Here is a 16,072-nt window from a genome sequence, read left to right as displayed (position 1 = left end):
CACGTCACAATCCAGAAGCTGTATTCTGGCGAGGCTGAGTCTTGGCTTGTGAGTAAAACCATTCCCTAATAGCCTGTGTGTTATATTCTCATTTTCTTTTCTCCTGTTCTTCCCATATATACCCCACCATTTGCCAAGAGCTCTTGGAGAAAAGTGAGTAAATCAATGGATCAGACAGCTGTTTCTGCTCTTGCTTTTCTTCCCCCTCACACTCTAAGCCAGCCAGCCAGAGATGCTTAGCACGGCATCTGAGGGGAGACACAGCGGTGAACATGGCTGTGTTTCTAAAACTCAGAGTTTCTTGGATATTCCCAGAGACTGCAATTCCCCAGGGCTCCCAGGGTGTTCCTCTCCCACCAGCCCTAAGGATGAAGCTTGAGAAATGTGTCCGAGTCTTGTCAACAGGCAATCTCATAGGAACTCTCTGGTGGCAAGTAAATTCATCTAGGAAACACATCTCATGAATCTCTGGAGAGGAGGGTGTTACGAAAGCTGCTAACTTCCAAGGCAAGTCCAGCAGAGAGAGAGCAAAGTGTCAAAGTCATATCATGTTACCTACCTTTCGGCCCCATGCGTCCCACTTTGCCATGCTTTCCCTCCTCTCCTGGATCTCCTTTTTCACCCTCATCTCCTTTAGAAATGGAAAATGAATGAGTGGAGCAGCTCAAATAGTAACATAAGCACAGACTCCCCAGGAAAAGCTGAACATGGTTAGAATCCATCCCTCAGCTCAGTGCTGGCCTTACAACTTCGATTTGATTATGTCTATAGGCCCATGTGAACGGGACACTCAGGGAAAGAGAAGAAACTCCCATTAACATTTTTCTTTCACTTCTCCCATGTTGTTGGAAGAGGTAATCAAGAGGATGTGACCGTTGATTGACCAGCAAGCTAGACTCTGGCAATCAGAGGCTCCTTACCCTCTCCCCTGTCCTTGGAATGTATGTTCCACCCAGTTCCCACAGCCCAAGCCAGTTCAAGGATGCAGCCTTGAGACCACCTGGACTGAATACATGCCCGAACCCAGTTAAGGCATCTATATAAACCTTTAAGATTCTGGTGGGTGAGTGCAGAGATTGACTAGTCTTAAGGCCACTCAAGACGAGCCTTGTAACTCCCCTTGCTTATTAAACCTCTCACCTACCAATCTGGAGTGGCCTGCCTCTTTCTTCACCTCCCCTTGCCCTCTGTGTATGGGGCCAGTTTCAGATTTCACCAAGGAAATTCCCAAAATTGCAAACCAACACACATCCAAATCTGTATTTAAAGAATTACACTTATTGGCAAATCCCTGAGAAGTTTGTTTGGCTTGGCAAATCTTTATTCTTGCTGGAGAATCTGGCAAATTCTGGAAGCCTGTGCATGTATATATATATATATATATATATATATATATATATATATATATATCCATATAAATGAATATCTATGCACAATATGTATAAATATATAATACAAATATATATTTATATATTATGTAAATATATATACATTTTATACACATAACAGATAGATAGATATGTAACCATATATATAAATTTATAACCCTCTGACTGCATGCTTGAGAACCCCCAAATCATAGGCATGGACCTGGAAGATAAGAGCAGAAGACTAGCTAGGAATGGGGAACAGCTGTAAAGCAGTTCTGTGTGAGCAGTGGCTATTCTAGTCATAGGTGGGTCTAGCTCTAGCAACATACCCAGTCAGGAAGAACTGAATTAGTGGTTTGATGAAAGGTGTCCCAAACTGTGAATCAGGAATCCTGGATTTTAATGCCATTTTAGTCACTGATGGGTTAAGCAAATTTTCAAAAGTCAGTGACTGAGCTTATTGGGTTTGGAGTGAGGTAGATCTGGAGTTTCTCAGCTCTACCGTTCAGTATCTGGAGAAAATTGGCTATGTCACCTCCCTTTATGAGCCTCATTTTCCTTTCCTCTAAACTGAGCTAATAACACTTACTAAAGAAGGCTCTTGAGAAGTTTAGATAAGATATTATGTGTGAAAGACCTGGAACGTTGCTGTACACCTGAAACTTACACAACATTGTTAATCAACTATATTCCAATATAAAATAAAAATTAACAAAAAAAGACCTGGAATATAAGTGCTTAGCCATGGTGGCTATCGTTGTTCTTTCCTTTATACTTCAGTTTCCTCATCCTTAGTGTAGAGATAACCCCCACCCTCCCTAACTCTCCCAGTTGTATTACGATCAACAAGATAAGCATGAGGGGCTTCCCTGGTGGCGCAGCGGTTGAGAGTCCGCCTGCCGATGCAGCGCACACGGGTTCATGACCCGGTCCGGGAAGATCCCACGTGCCGCGGAGCGGCTGGGCCCGTGAGCCACGGCCGCTGAGCCTGCGCGTCCGGAGCCTGTGCTCCGCAACGGGAGAGGCCACAGCAGTGAGAGGCCCACGTACCGTAAAAAAAAAAAAAAAAAAAAAGATAAGCATGTGAATGTGCTTTGAAAATAAAGAGCACAACACACAATATTATTAAGATGAGCTACCTGCCTTATCACCACAGCAATCTCAGGACGGGAAGCCATCCTCGTCTTCACCAGTGGAAAGTGGTAGACAACAGACTTCATAAGACAAAAACGAAATTCCTGGGATTAGATTAGATTAGCTTGGGAGAGAGAATGTTGAGATGTTCATTCATTTATCCAGAAAAAGCATAACAAGTCATTCTCTACTTTTTTTGGAGAATGAATGTTAATTTTTAATTTTTTTAGAATGTTAATATTTTAAATGAAATAATCTTTTAAATGGAGCAGTTAGATTTCCAGGTTGTGAGATTGGTCAGGCATTGGAACCCTTCACACACGAAGCTCTAGTATCTCCTTCTGGGGAAGGATTTCAAAAAAGATGCACAGGTGATTTGTGTGATCAAACCAGTGGGGTGAAGTGGATGAACTAGACGGTGTTTCTCTAGCTTAAGTTATTAGCACATGTTTATCAAGCAGTTATCCTGGGTGCCAGCACTGAGCTAATGTGATCATCACAGCAATTCTAGGAGGTGGAAACAATTACCGCTCCATTTTCTGAATGGAAAAACTGAGACCCACCGAGGTTAAGTTGTTACCCTGTCGTCATAGAGCTTGCGAGTGATACAACTAGGATTCAACAATATGTGTGTCTCTGCCTCTCCAGATCCCTACTAGCAGGTAATTGTTCCTTCTAGTCTAGGATTCTGTGACTCTCAGCAGACTGTGGATTTTACAGAACTTGGCACTGTGCCACATTTTTCAGGGAGAAAAGTGGAGATACAGAAAGTGAGTCTTGTTCCTTTTTAAATAAGATGGATAGTGGGGAGGATGAAACCAGCTCAAGGTCTCAGTGACTTAATTCATAGGGAATGTATCCTTGCGGTAATTTAGTGTAAGTCAGACCTGGCTTTGCCACTCATGAGCTGAGGGACCTTGGGAGGTCCTTGACCTTGGGCCTTGTTTCACCCGTTTGTAGAATGGACAAAATAATACTTTTTTCAGAGAGTTTTTTGTTTTTGTTTTTGTTTTTTTTGCGGTACGCGGGCCTCTCACTGCCGTGGCCTCTCCCGTCGGGGAGCGCAGGCTCCGGACGCGCAGGCTCAGCGGCCATGGCTCACGGGCCCAGCCGCTCCCCGGCATGTGGGATCCTCCCGGACCGGGGCACGAACCCATGTCCCCTGCATCGGCAGGCGGACCCTCAACCACTGCGCCACCAGGGAAGCCCCTTAGCTCCATTTTACAGATGAGAAAATGAGGTCAAAGAGAGGTTCAATAACTTCCCAAGGTCACATAGCTCGTAAGTAATAAAGCCAGAATTCAAACCAGGGAAAATGCCTTCAAAGCTTTTGTTCTGAACAAAGCGTATGATTGGGAACAAATTTCTGTTTTAACATTTCTGGGTTTGGGGATTGCTATTCTGCACAACGGGACCAAAGATGCGTGCTCTGCTCACCAAAAGGCAAAATCAAACACAGGCATGTACGTGGTTTGGTGAATCATAAAACCACACTAATGTGAATTATTGGTGCCATTATTTCTTCTCTCCCCCTTCTTAGGAGCTTTCCCATTCATTTTCAAGCAAGTATCTAACTGGAGGCAGCCAGGTGAGTGACTTAGTCATCTGCTGCTCCCTGGTGGTTCCTGATGGAGACCTGGGAGGGTGAAAGCAGGATTCTTCTTCTTCTGACCTGTGTGCCTGAATCCCAGCCTGGTAGTGAGAGGGCTGCTGGCAGCGACGAAGTAAACAACGTGTACCCTTGCCTTCAGCTTGGGTCCCAGCTTCATTTGATCTTTGGGACTTGTTTTAATGAGAACAGAAGAGAGGCGTAAAAGCAGGCTTTGGAAAGGATCTCCCACATGGAGCACAGTTGTCTGCTTTTACCCTCTTGGCGATATTTCATTGGATTAGTAGGGCAATTCAGACTTACTTTCCTTCCTTTAAAAATAGCCACTTACATTTTAAAATGAAATGAAAAACTATAAACTGTGATGAACTAGTTTCAGATTTACAAAATTATTTGTTTCAGCCCCTGCCAGGCCACCAGCTTGTTGTGATAATCTCTCCAGCAGAATTCCAGCAGAGCACACAGCTGACCAATTCTTCTTAGGTACGATTTTTTTTCCCCAAAAGGCAAAAGCTCTTTTAAAATGAAATTCTAGTTTGAAATGAAATAGCCGAACCTAGGTCATTATCCCTGCTCAAAGGAAGTAATTATTAAAACTTAGTGAATTGGTTTTGGAAATGCTAAAAAAAATTCACTGGAAGCTGTACTTTTCCCACTGCCAGAATAATCTTATGGACTGGGGGCAAGTTGTTAATAATCCTTCTCCTGGTCAGCCTTGGAATTGAGTGATACAGGTGTTATGGTGTACTTTATCAATGGGCCAGATTCCTACCTAAAATATATCCTCCCCAACCCTACTTACGCCCTTTTTCCACGTATGCTGATTGCATCTTCATTTTTGGAAATGTTCATAGTTGTATCAATTATCGTCTGGACCTCTCATATATATGAGATACACTAGTAAGGTCATAAAGTGGACCACATCCCAGTACTTTTCCTTCCGCAATCACGACCTCATTATTCCCCAGAAACATAAAAAAGAACAAAATAATGCTATTTGCAGCAAGATGGATGGACCTAGAAATTGTTATACTGAGTGAAGTAAGTCAGACAAAGACAAATATCTTATGATATCGCTTATATGTGAAATCTAAAAGAAAATGGTACAAATGAACTTATTTACAAAACAGAAATAGAGTCACAGATGTAGAAAACAAACTTATGGTTACCGGGGGAGAAGAGGGGGAGGGATAAATTGGGAGATGGGATTGACAGGTACACACTACTGTATATAAAATAGATAACTAATAAGGACCTACTGTAGAGCACAGGGAACTCTACTCAATACTCTGTAATGGCCTATATGGGAAAAGAATCTTAAAAAAGAGAGGATATATATGTATAACTGATTCACTTTGCTGTACACCTGAAAGTAACACAACATTGTAAATCAACTCTACTCCAATACAAATTTGTTTTAAAAAAGAAAAAGAAAACTTTTAAGGCCTTACTGGGACCTGCTATTGTTTGCCTTTCCTCTATTCACCCAGCTTACCAGTCCCTCTGTGCCTCTACCTACCTCCCCATATGTCCTGGATCCCTTCAACTCAGTCACATTCACAAGGCTCACCCTAAGGAAAAAGGAGTGCACTGCACTGGAGAAAAGAGCTCTGGAGAAAGTCATTTCATTTCTCTGAGTCTCAGTTTCATCCGTAAAATGGAGGAAAAATTCCTTACGTCAAGGGATTGTCAGGGACTAAAGGAGACAATGCATGAGAGGTGTTCAGCGCAGTGTCTGGTGCTTGGTAAACTCATCTATTCTTGTTTTAATGAGAACAGAATGGAGGTACAAAAATGATGATGATGATTACGATGAAAGGTCATCTCTTTTGAACCTATCTCAATCCTTATTTTAAAATCATTACTTACTTTTTTATTTGACTAGGTATTTTTTTTACTCATTACTATGAAGATTTTCACGCAAAGATAGCTAAGTAAATATACACCCATTAAAGATACTGAGGTATCTTTAACAATTAACAAGTTGCCATTGCTTCATCTCTTTATTTTTACTGATTTTTTTAAAGTAAATTATAACCAATATTTCTCAAAGACTTCAGCAAGTGTCTCTAAAAGGTAAGAACATTCTCCTATGTAAACAAAATATCATTATATCAGTCTTACTTTTTAGTGGGCTGCGGGGATTTGTGTTTTGTGATTTCATTTATCTGGAGCCCATACTGCTGTGCTGCATATAATCTAATGAAAAACAGGCAAGCACTTAGAAAGAGGAGAAGACATTCAGAGGAGTAAACTGAAGTTCTTTGAAGACAAATCATGACAAATAATTTCATTTTCTCTTCTGAAAGGACTACTAAGAAACTGCCATGACCAGAGTGATTGGAAGAAGACAATTTCCACTGGTCTTTCACAGAAGACAGCAGTTCTTGGGAAGCTGGGGTGATATACTGATGAAGCCCACAGGTTCCACTCTTATATATCCTGAGTTCAAGTCCTAATTATATCACTTTCCAGCTTTGTGAACTTAGGGGTAATATTTAACCTTCCAAAGTTTCTGTTTTATCTGTAATTGGAAATGACTAGAGTACCTACATGTTTAGTCTCCCATACTGAGGGCTGTTTCCTTACTCTGAGACACATGGTACTTTGATTCATTTTAATAGCTTTGGGATGGTAATTGCGGGCAGAGGAAACACCACTAATAAGGTTTCTCACTTCCTTTATTCCCTGTCTAGTCTTAACTTGTACAGCTCCTGTTCATTGCCTGAAAGTGGGATTCTTTAACTGTCTAAATAGTCCTATACCCTAGAACTGGCACCCATCACTTGGTTATTGGGAGCCAATAGGAAAATATTATATTTAGATATATATTTTAAATTTTTTAAAGGAGAAGATTATCTTTAATTTAAAACCAGGTATGGCTTACTGATCCCCCAAAGATAGCACTGGGTATACAGTGTCGAGAGACTACAGATCCATAGTGACATTTTATCACAGCATCTTTCTTTCTCTGAGACTCTGAGGGGCAATTTTCTTCATATTTCTTTTAATGAAAACATAAAAATTGAGCAAGCAAGCATGATTTCTAAGTGAAAAATCGCTTGTAAACATTGTGTTTGGCATCTTCATGGCTGTGAGGTAGCTTATCTGTTGATAGGGGAGACCCTGACCTTGGTCAACCTTGCTTAAGAACAATAAACAACAGTAGGGCTTCCCTGGTGGCGCAGTGGTTGAGAGTCCGCCTGCCGATGCAGGGGACATGGGTTCGTGCCCCGGTCCGGGAAGATCCCACATGCCGCGGAGCGGCTGGGCCCATGAGCCATGGCCGCTGAGCCTGTGCATCCAGAGCCTGTGCTCCGCAATGGGAGAGGCCACAACAATGAGAGGGCCACGTACCGCAAAAATAAATAAATAAATAAACAACAGTATGTTTCTCCATGATTAGTAAAAATATGGTGGTAGCACATAGGTCCTCTAAGAGATTTTTCTGAGATTCTTCCCTAACATTACCTCACCTGGTTATGATGAATGTGCGTGAAATAAGACCATTCTAAACAGTTAACGCTTTTCCTACCTTTTCCACATTTAACGTGTTCGCAAAACACTGTTTATTCCTGTTCACAGTAGGGATATGTTTACCAAAGAACCATGTTCATCTTAGTCCATAGGAAACTTCATGTCTTTAAGGAGGAAAGCTGTCCCAGGGAGAATCTTACATGGAAGGTGACAGCTTTTAACCAAGGTGAAATTTTCAAGGGGCTCAGCCTTCAGAACCATTAAGTCTATTCAAACTGAATGAGTGACAGGACTGTCATTCAAGTTTCCTCCAGAAGCTTGGTGCAATGAACTGGAGTTTTATAGTCTGTTATGGGCTGAATTGTATCTTCTCCCCAAAATCCATATGTTGAAGCCCTACCCCAGCACTTCAGAACGGAACTATATTTGGAGATAAGGCCTTTAAATAGGTGGTTAAGTTAAATTGTGGCTTTTAGGGCAGTTTTAATCCAATCTGACTGGTGTCCTTACGTGAAGAGGAAGTTTGGACACACAAAGGAACATGAGGGATGCGTGCACACACCCCTGAAAAGGCCATGTAAGGACACAGTGAGAAGACAGCCAACTGCAAGCCAAGGAGAGAGGTCTTGGCTAAGAGAGACCAAATCTGCCAACTCTTTGACCTTGGACTTCCAGTCTCCAGAACTGTAAGACAATAAACTTCTGTTGTTTAAGCCCCCCAGTTTGTGATATTTTGTTATGGCAGCCCTAGCAAATGGAATCATAGTCACAGAGATCTAGGTGCAAATCCTAAATCTCCACTTAACAGCTCTTTAACCTTATCCTAAATAATTATCCCCTCTGCTTCAATTTTCTACCCTGGAAAATTAAGATAGTTACAGGTGTCTCATGGAGTTACTGTAATATTAAATAATACTATGGATGGCAAAATTTATAGAAGAGTCCCTTGCACTGAGGGGACTCATTAATCCACAAAATCTGTAACTTTCACCTACCTCCTACCAGGGAGCTTCTACCTGTGCTTCTGGTAACGGCCCCACAACTTGCCATAGGAAACAATACTAGCTTATTCTCAATCCACGTAGTTTGAACCTTCTCCACAGTAACTGGTTCAGCAGTGGACATGTGGCCCAATGAGAGCCAACAAATTTCAATTGGTAGATAAGTCTCCTCAATAACTCAGACAGTTATGAATTTCGAGACAGAGACTTGCTCTTTCTGCAGGGGTTGCAGAGAGGATAGACTATTACTGAAGTATCTGAATCTATTTTAGCACCACAAAATAAGACCCTTCTTTAAAATGAAGTCATTATAGGGGAAAAGAGAACCAAGGTGTTTTTGATTCTGAACACATCACTTGAGCCTGGATATAGCTCTGCCTGAAACCCTCCCTGTTACATGAGTCTATAAATTCCTCTTCTCTCTTTTGTTTGTTTGTATGATTAACCAGTTTAAGTTGGATTTGGTTTTGTTTCTTTCACTTGCAAACACAAGTTTCCTTACTATTATAACTACTAGACACTGATCAGGATCTTCTCATGAGGAGATCAAAACTTCAGGAGAGAATGGGCAAGTAAACATAATTACTGTGATAGATGCTGGAAGAGGGAAGAGTAGCAGTTATGGGAACATAAAGGAGAAAACATCTAACTCTGCCTGCTCACACCTAAAACTCTCCTCTATTCTTTCTCCAGAAGAAGTAAACGAGATCCCTTTCATTGGGCTCCACCAGAATAAACTATATCTCAAGGTAAGTGCAGAAGAAAATAACCTAAAATACAAATTTGTCAATATATTAGGGCAGGTTGATACTAAAACGTTCTCATCAATAAAATTCATGTGGATTTTTATCTTTTGTCCAATTCCATGCACCCTGTAGGTCCAGCTAATGTGTCACCTCCTCTACCCAAAAGTCTTCTCAGCATCTGCCCCCATCTCCCTCTTTAGCAGTCTGGATTAATCTCATTCTCTGAAGGTAATTCCCCTCAGACTTCATAGCCTCCTCCACATTGTGTCACAGATGATGGGACGCGTTGGGGATGATATATTATTTTCTTTGTATGCCTAGTACTTGGCACAGGGTCTCAGATGCAATAGGTGCTTTCTCAATAAAGGTTTCAAAGTAAAAGGAATAACATTCTTAAAAACAAGATGGATGAATGTGAGGTTAATGAAAATACAGTCAAATTAATTACTAATTGATTGAAATGTCATTCTTAATAATGGCTGATTAATGAATTGACTTCAGCCTGCTGGGGGGTCTATGGGAAAGGCTTATAATCTAGTAAGGCAGCCCAGGCAAATACAGACAGTCCCTGATTTACGATGGTTTGACGTACCAATTTTTTGACTTTACAGTGATGCAAAAGTGATATGCATTCAGTAGAAACTGTACTTCAACTTTTGAATTTTGCCCTTTTCCTAGGCTAGCGATATGCAATATGATACTTTCTCTTGAGGCTGGGTGGTGGCAGTGAGCTGCAGTTCCCAGTCAGTCATGCAATCATGAGGGTAAACAATCAATACACTGACAACCATCTGTACCCAGACAACTGTTCTGTTTTTCACTTTCAGTACAGTAGTTAATAAATTGCATGAGATATCCAACACTTTATTTTTAAAAAGATAATTTTGCCCAACTGTAGGCTAATGTAAGTGTTCTGAGCATGTCTAAGGCAGGCTAGGCTAAGCTATGGTGTTCCCTAGGTTAGGTGTATTAAATGCACTTTCAACTATGATATTTTCCACTTAGGAAGCGTTTATCAGGATGCAACTGCATTGTAAGTTGAGTAAGATCTGCACACCAATATCTGTCTCTACTGTTCCCTCCACTTCATATTTTTTTTCCTCTTCTGATTTACCCATCTTCCAGTATCACTGCCATGCTCCAATCCCCCAGGCTCTGCCCCAGGCTCCAATCCCCCGGGCTCCAATGCCCCAGGCTCAACACCCAAACTGGCTTTGACCCTTTCCTCCTTCCTAACTCCCACCTTGATTCTTATTTTTTCTCACGTCCATCCTTTCTTTTTCCTTCCATCTCACTGCCACTGTTTTACCTCTTCCTGTCCTTGTACACTAACCCGTGTTCCTTGCAGGTGAGCCCTAAATGGTCTTCATGGTGTTTTTATTCACTGGTGGTTCCAAGGGCCTAGAATCGTGTCTGTTGTATACATAGTTGTTGAAATCCTGGTTTCTTTGGATCTGAACTTCACTTTTTCAAACCACCTTGCAAACTAATCTGTATAAAATCACATTTTCATTATAAAACTGCCCCATTCAAAACATTTCAGCAGTTCCTCTGTGTTTCTAGGCCAAGTCCAAACTAATTAGTCTAGTGTTTGGACTTTCACAGACTGGTATCAATGGAACTTTCTGGCATTATTTTCTGACATTGACCTGCATAACTTTCTATTCCTGCCCGACTTGTCTATTCATTGTTCATTAAAATGTCTTTCAATGTTTGCTCCCATTGAAAGGCACATGGCTTTCTCTCTGTTTGAATTTCATCTCCTCAGGGGAAAAACTTATAAAATAAAAGACATATATGATCATTAGAGAAATTAAAAGTCTTTATATGACAAAAGATGCCACATAAATATATAAAGTTTATCAACAAAAATATGAGAGACAAGGAAAAATCAAACACTGACTTAAAAAAAATGATTAATATTTTTAATGTACAAAAAGTTTTTGCAAACTGCTTTGCTAAAAAAGACAACAAATGAAATTAAAAGGTAATCTAAAAAGATAAACAGCAAATGATGGATAAGATGCCCAGACTCACTATTAGTCACAAAAAGATATACGTGTAAATGTCAATGTCATATTTTTCCATCATATTTAGTAATAATTATAAAAGATTAATGGCATCTGAAGTTGCCATAGCTACAGAAAGCACTCAGTCATTGCTTTTGGCAACATAAACTGCTACAACATTTCTGCAAAATAATCTGTCAATCATGATTAAAATAAAAAATCCACATACTCTACTTTACCTTAGCGAACCTATTTTATGGGACTTATCTGTAAGAACAAATGTATACATGAGAATGTTTGCTTGTAGTGGCAAAAAAAAAAAACATAAACAATCTGAAAGTTTATCATCATGAGACTGATGAAAATATGAGGAATACTGTGTAACTACTAAAAACAACGAGGAAGAGCTCTGAATAAGGAGTGAGCTCCAGGCTATATTATGTAAGGAATGCCTCTTAGAGAGTCATATGCATATGATCCCATTTAGAAGAAAGAACAAATGAACAGAACAAATATAGAGAAAAGTGTTAATAACAAGCTATTAGTGATGGTTACAGGAGAGATTTGGATCTGTAAAGGGCAGCGTCACAGTGAAAAGAGAGATTAGCTTTTTCTTTATATATCCTTATTTTGTACACATTTATACACGCTATGCGTTACGACAAGCCTGAATTACTCTTATGATTTAAAAAATAAATCATAAATAATATAAAAGAACTGTGGCCCTTTTCTCCTTTTATAAATCGTACCAATGAGTTGTGTCTCAAATTAAATTCTAAATTATATGAATTTACTGGTAGAATTATTTCCTTGGTAATTCACCATCTGGCTCCTTGTTACTACTTTCTAATTGCTGCCTTGAAGTATTATTTAAAAATGCATTGTTACTTAACTTCAGAATGTAAGTTCCTTGTGATAAGGGCAGACATTCTACACTTTGTTCTCAAGAGCTGTTCAAACTTCACAATGTGCTCACTCATTCATTCCTTGGTCAAATATTTACTGAATTTCTACCACCTACCAAGTTCTGTGCTGGATCCTAGGGATACAGCATTAGCTTGGACAAGACATGACCTAAGCCGAAAAGTTTGGTGGGAAGGAGGCACGAAGCAAGGTCTTGTAAATGTCATGAATGTTCTGAAAGGGAAATTACTGCCTGTTTTGTTGGCTTCTAACAAGGTGAGCCTTTGGAAAGATCAATGATGTAGGGGTAAGGAGACTAGGCTTTTACTCATCTCTACTGCTGTCTCCTCAGATGACAAGATTACATATCAAATAAGAAAATAAAATGGAAGTGCTTTTTCAATATTAATATGCTAAACAAATGCAAGGAAATACAAAATGTAAGGAGATATGTATATTGTGACTAATTTATCACAATAATAATAATATCAACGTCAATAATGATAACATCTAATGTTTATTGGGTGCTTAATATGGCCCTAGCTGGGCTGTTAATATGCATGGCATGTTGTCAGCCAATCCATTTACTGTGCCCCATCCATTCCAGGGACCCATAAACTTCATTCGCCCTTCACCGCACTCCTGTGTAACCTAGCAAAGAAAAGTGAGAATTTCAAGAATCCTGCAATCCTTCCTACTTGAATTACAAAGGACCCACTCTTTGTTTTCAGGCTTGTTTTGTTTAAAAAGAATTCCTACTTGGAACCTGCAAGTCTTTTGCAGTCACTGCATGTCCAAGTAACAGGGCGGAAAAAAACAAAAAATAAAACACAACTAACATTATCCTTAATGAAAAATACAACATTAAGTTTTGTGGGGCAGGTTTTCTTCTGCTTGAACATATCATTCATTATTCAAATGCATTCACAGCCAAGTCAGCAGAAACAAATGCAAGGAGGAGGTATCCCATCCATCTAGGACTGAGTGCTGTGTTTCTGCAATGCAATGCAGTGGTTAAGAACAGGGCATCTGGGATCAGGCACTCACTGGCTGTGAGATTTTGCAACTACTTCAATGCTTTCAGCCTCAGTTTCCTCATTAGTAGATCAGAAGAGTGAAATATCTTCCCCAGGGTGCCGTAAATACTTCCCCAGGGTGGAAGTAAAACAAATTTACTTCCCCAGGAGTAAATGTGATGATACATGTGAAGGGCCAAACGGTGCCTGGAATGCAGTAAGCACTCAGCAAATATTACATTATGCCAGTATCACCCAATCGGCCCCCAGAGTTTCTAGCCACTAGAAATTAGAGGGATACATATTTTGTAATAACCTATAAGGGAAAAGAATCTGAAAAAAATATGTATATCTTGGATATATATACACACATATATATGCATATATATGTATACCTGAAACTAACACAACATTGTAAATGAACTATACTTCAATTAAAAAAACAATAAAATAAAGAGAATGAGAAACCCCCCTCAAAAAAAAAAAAAAAAAGAAATTAGAGGGATAAAAAGAAGAGGCCAAGGGGAAGCGATGCATCTTTTAACTCACACCTTGGCTGTGCGGCTCTCCCACGCCCTGGCTGATATATATTTTTGCTTCCAGAGATTTGTGCTTCTGGCATTGAAATGTTCACAATACTCTATAGATGTGACATACAATATTCTGTCTAAATTTTCTTTCAGTACAAAGTGGGGCAGAAACAAATTTAAAGAAAAAGAGTAGTGTTGTTATTAAGTGTAAGTCGTAACTGCTATTATATAAACGAATATCCTGGTCCATGTATATCCCAACTATCTGTGAGAAAGGCAGTCCTCCCTGCTATCACTAAATAAGACAAAATATAAAAACTAAGAGTCGAGGCTACAGGTCATGTGATTAGCTTTTATTAAGGAAAAATGCCTAAAAAGTATTTATGATGTGTCTATTTTCAACTGCCTATTGGACTTTTCCATCTGGATGTTCATAGGTGGCTCAAACACAGTTTGGAACTCATTATAATCTGCCATTTTGCCTCTGAAATCTCTCTAATACACCCTCTCCCGACAGCCTTAATGCATCCCTTGTTTTTAATTCATGTTCCACCAGGAGCTTCTCACACCCTTCAGTCTATCATCACCCCTTCCAAGAGATTTATCTCCCTGAAAAACAAATTTAATTACATCATTCTCCTACTCAAAAACTTCCATTGGCTACTCTGTTTTAAACGATCATGTGGCTGCTCAGACCTGATAAATACAACTTCTACAGAATAGCTATGAAACCTGGAAAAACAAAAAAGAAAGAAAGAAAGAAAGACAGAGAAAGAAGAAAAAAGAAAACCCAAGGTACAATGAAGATTAGGTTAACAAAGCATAATGAAGCATATGAATATTTACATAGAAACCACTGGAGCTGGGATAGGGAAAATAATTCTGTCTTCTACCTTATTAAAAGATCCATCCTATTTAGCTAAAAGGAGGTAGAACGAAACTTAGTTCCTCTTCCACTGGACACCCCTGCTCCAAGACGAGGTCTCTACTGACAAGAAAGTTGAGTCAGTAACTTTGCTACATGAGTGATGTTTTTTGACACGGCAGAGTACTGCGCCCTAACCTCATTCCAAAAGGTAAGACAGAGAGGGATACAGGAGGACAGGCAGTGGAATGATGCATTTTGGTAGTTTCAGTTCCCAGTAATAAAACTTTTTAGGAAGGCACAGGAACACCTTGGGAGCTGTGAATGCAGGACGTTTTAGTTTTGCATACGCTCATTTGCTCAGGGTTAAAATGTTAGTCAATCAGAAAGAGGGAGCAGGAAAAAGTTCCATGTTAGTATTGCTGGGCAACATTAAAATAATACCAATGTGGTATTGCTTTCCTTGATCATCAGGAGATGATAGATATAGATATAGATACAGATATTGTTGATTAAAAAATATGTACAACCTAAAAGTTGAGAGTTAGGTTTTATTTGGCAGACAAACTGAGGACTTCAAGCCCTGGAGGCAGCATCTCAGGTAACCCTGAGAAAACTGTTCCCGGGAGGGGAAGGGGGAGCTAGGATATAGAGGAGTTTTGCAACAAAGGGCAGGTAGTCGGAACAAAAGATTACTATTTATGAAAGAAAACTAGATATCTCAAGTTTAGGAATTTAGTGCTTTTCTATGTATGGGAAGATGCAAGAGTCTGGGCTCACAGAAATCATTCCTTTGATATGCACCTCAGCTCTCTGGGGCCAGTATCCTGCGTTTTCACACTTGAGTTTCCTCAGGGCTCACCGATGGGAGTGGCTGCAGTCTGATGGTTGCTGAATGGCAGGTATTCTTTCCTTCCTGTGTTCCCTCAGGGCTCACCAGCTGGCCTTTGGAGGTGGCTGCAATCTGTAATCGCTGATAACTGTGACATCCTTTGTTTACTGATATGACAGGCAATATTTTATTTCTCAGTATAGATATAGATACCTACGCATACGTTAATCAAAAATTGCCCATTTTAATAAAAATATAATGTCCCCTTAGGAGTACTCTAATCTAGGAAGGCAGGTCATAGCCCTTGCCTTTGTACGCTCTGGGTGAGCTTTATTTCAGTGTATTTGGTCTGTGCCTATGGGCTAGTACTGGCTTTTCCCCAAGATCATTGGTGGCATTGCCCAGCCTTGCTCTGCAAGTGCTAGGGCAACACTGATAAAACAGTTCCGGAGACGCTCCCTTGTGGTATATCGAAGTCTCCCAGTCTCTTTGGGGACTTTCATTTTGGTCTGGAGCACATTGTCACACTTGCTGCCAACTTCCCATTGGACATATGGGCCTCTTCCTTTTGGTTGTCCTG

General features: G+C 40.1%; 1 protein-coding gene across 1 annotated transcript in view; it reads right to left on the bottom strand.

Annotated features, from left to right (window-relative positions):
- COLEC10 (collectin subfamily member 10) overlaps positions 1-16,072 on the bottom strand; it is a 33,845-nt gene that overhangs the window by 10,256 nt on the left and 7,517 nt on the right. The window contains exon 2 of the mRNA XM_024741330.1: positions 560-631. Within this exon, the coding sequence (XP_024597098.1) occupies positions 560-631 (72 nt within the window). The remainder of the gene's footprint in view (positions 1-559; positions 632-16,072) is intronic.

Source organism: Neophocaena asiaeorientalis, unplaced genomic scaffold (assembly GCF_003031525.2).
Source record: "Neophocaena asiaeorientalis asiaeorientalis breed wild unplaced genomic scaffold, Neophocaena_asiaeorientalis_V1.1 scaffold177, whole genome shotgun sequence".
Classification (NCBI taxonomy): Eukaryota; Metazoa; Chordata; class Mammalia; order Artiodactyla; family Phocoenidae; genus Neophocaena; species Neophocaena asiaeorientalis.
Note: the sequence above shows the minus strand (reverse complement) of the source record. Positions and strands in the feature narration are given on the sequence as shown.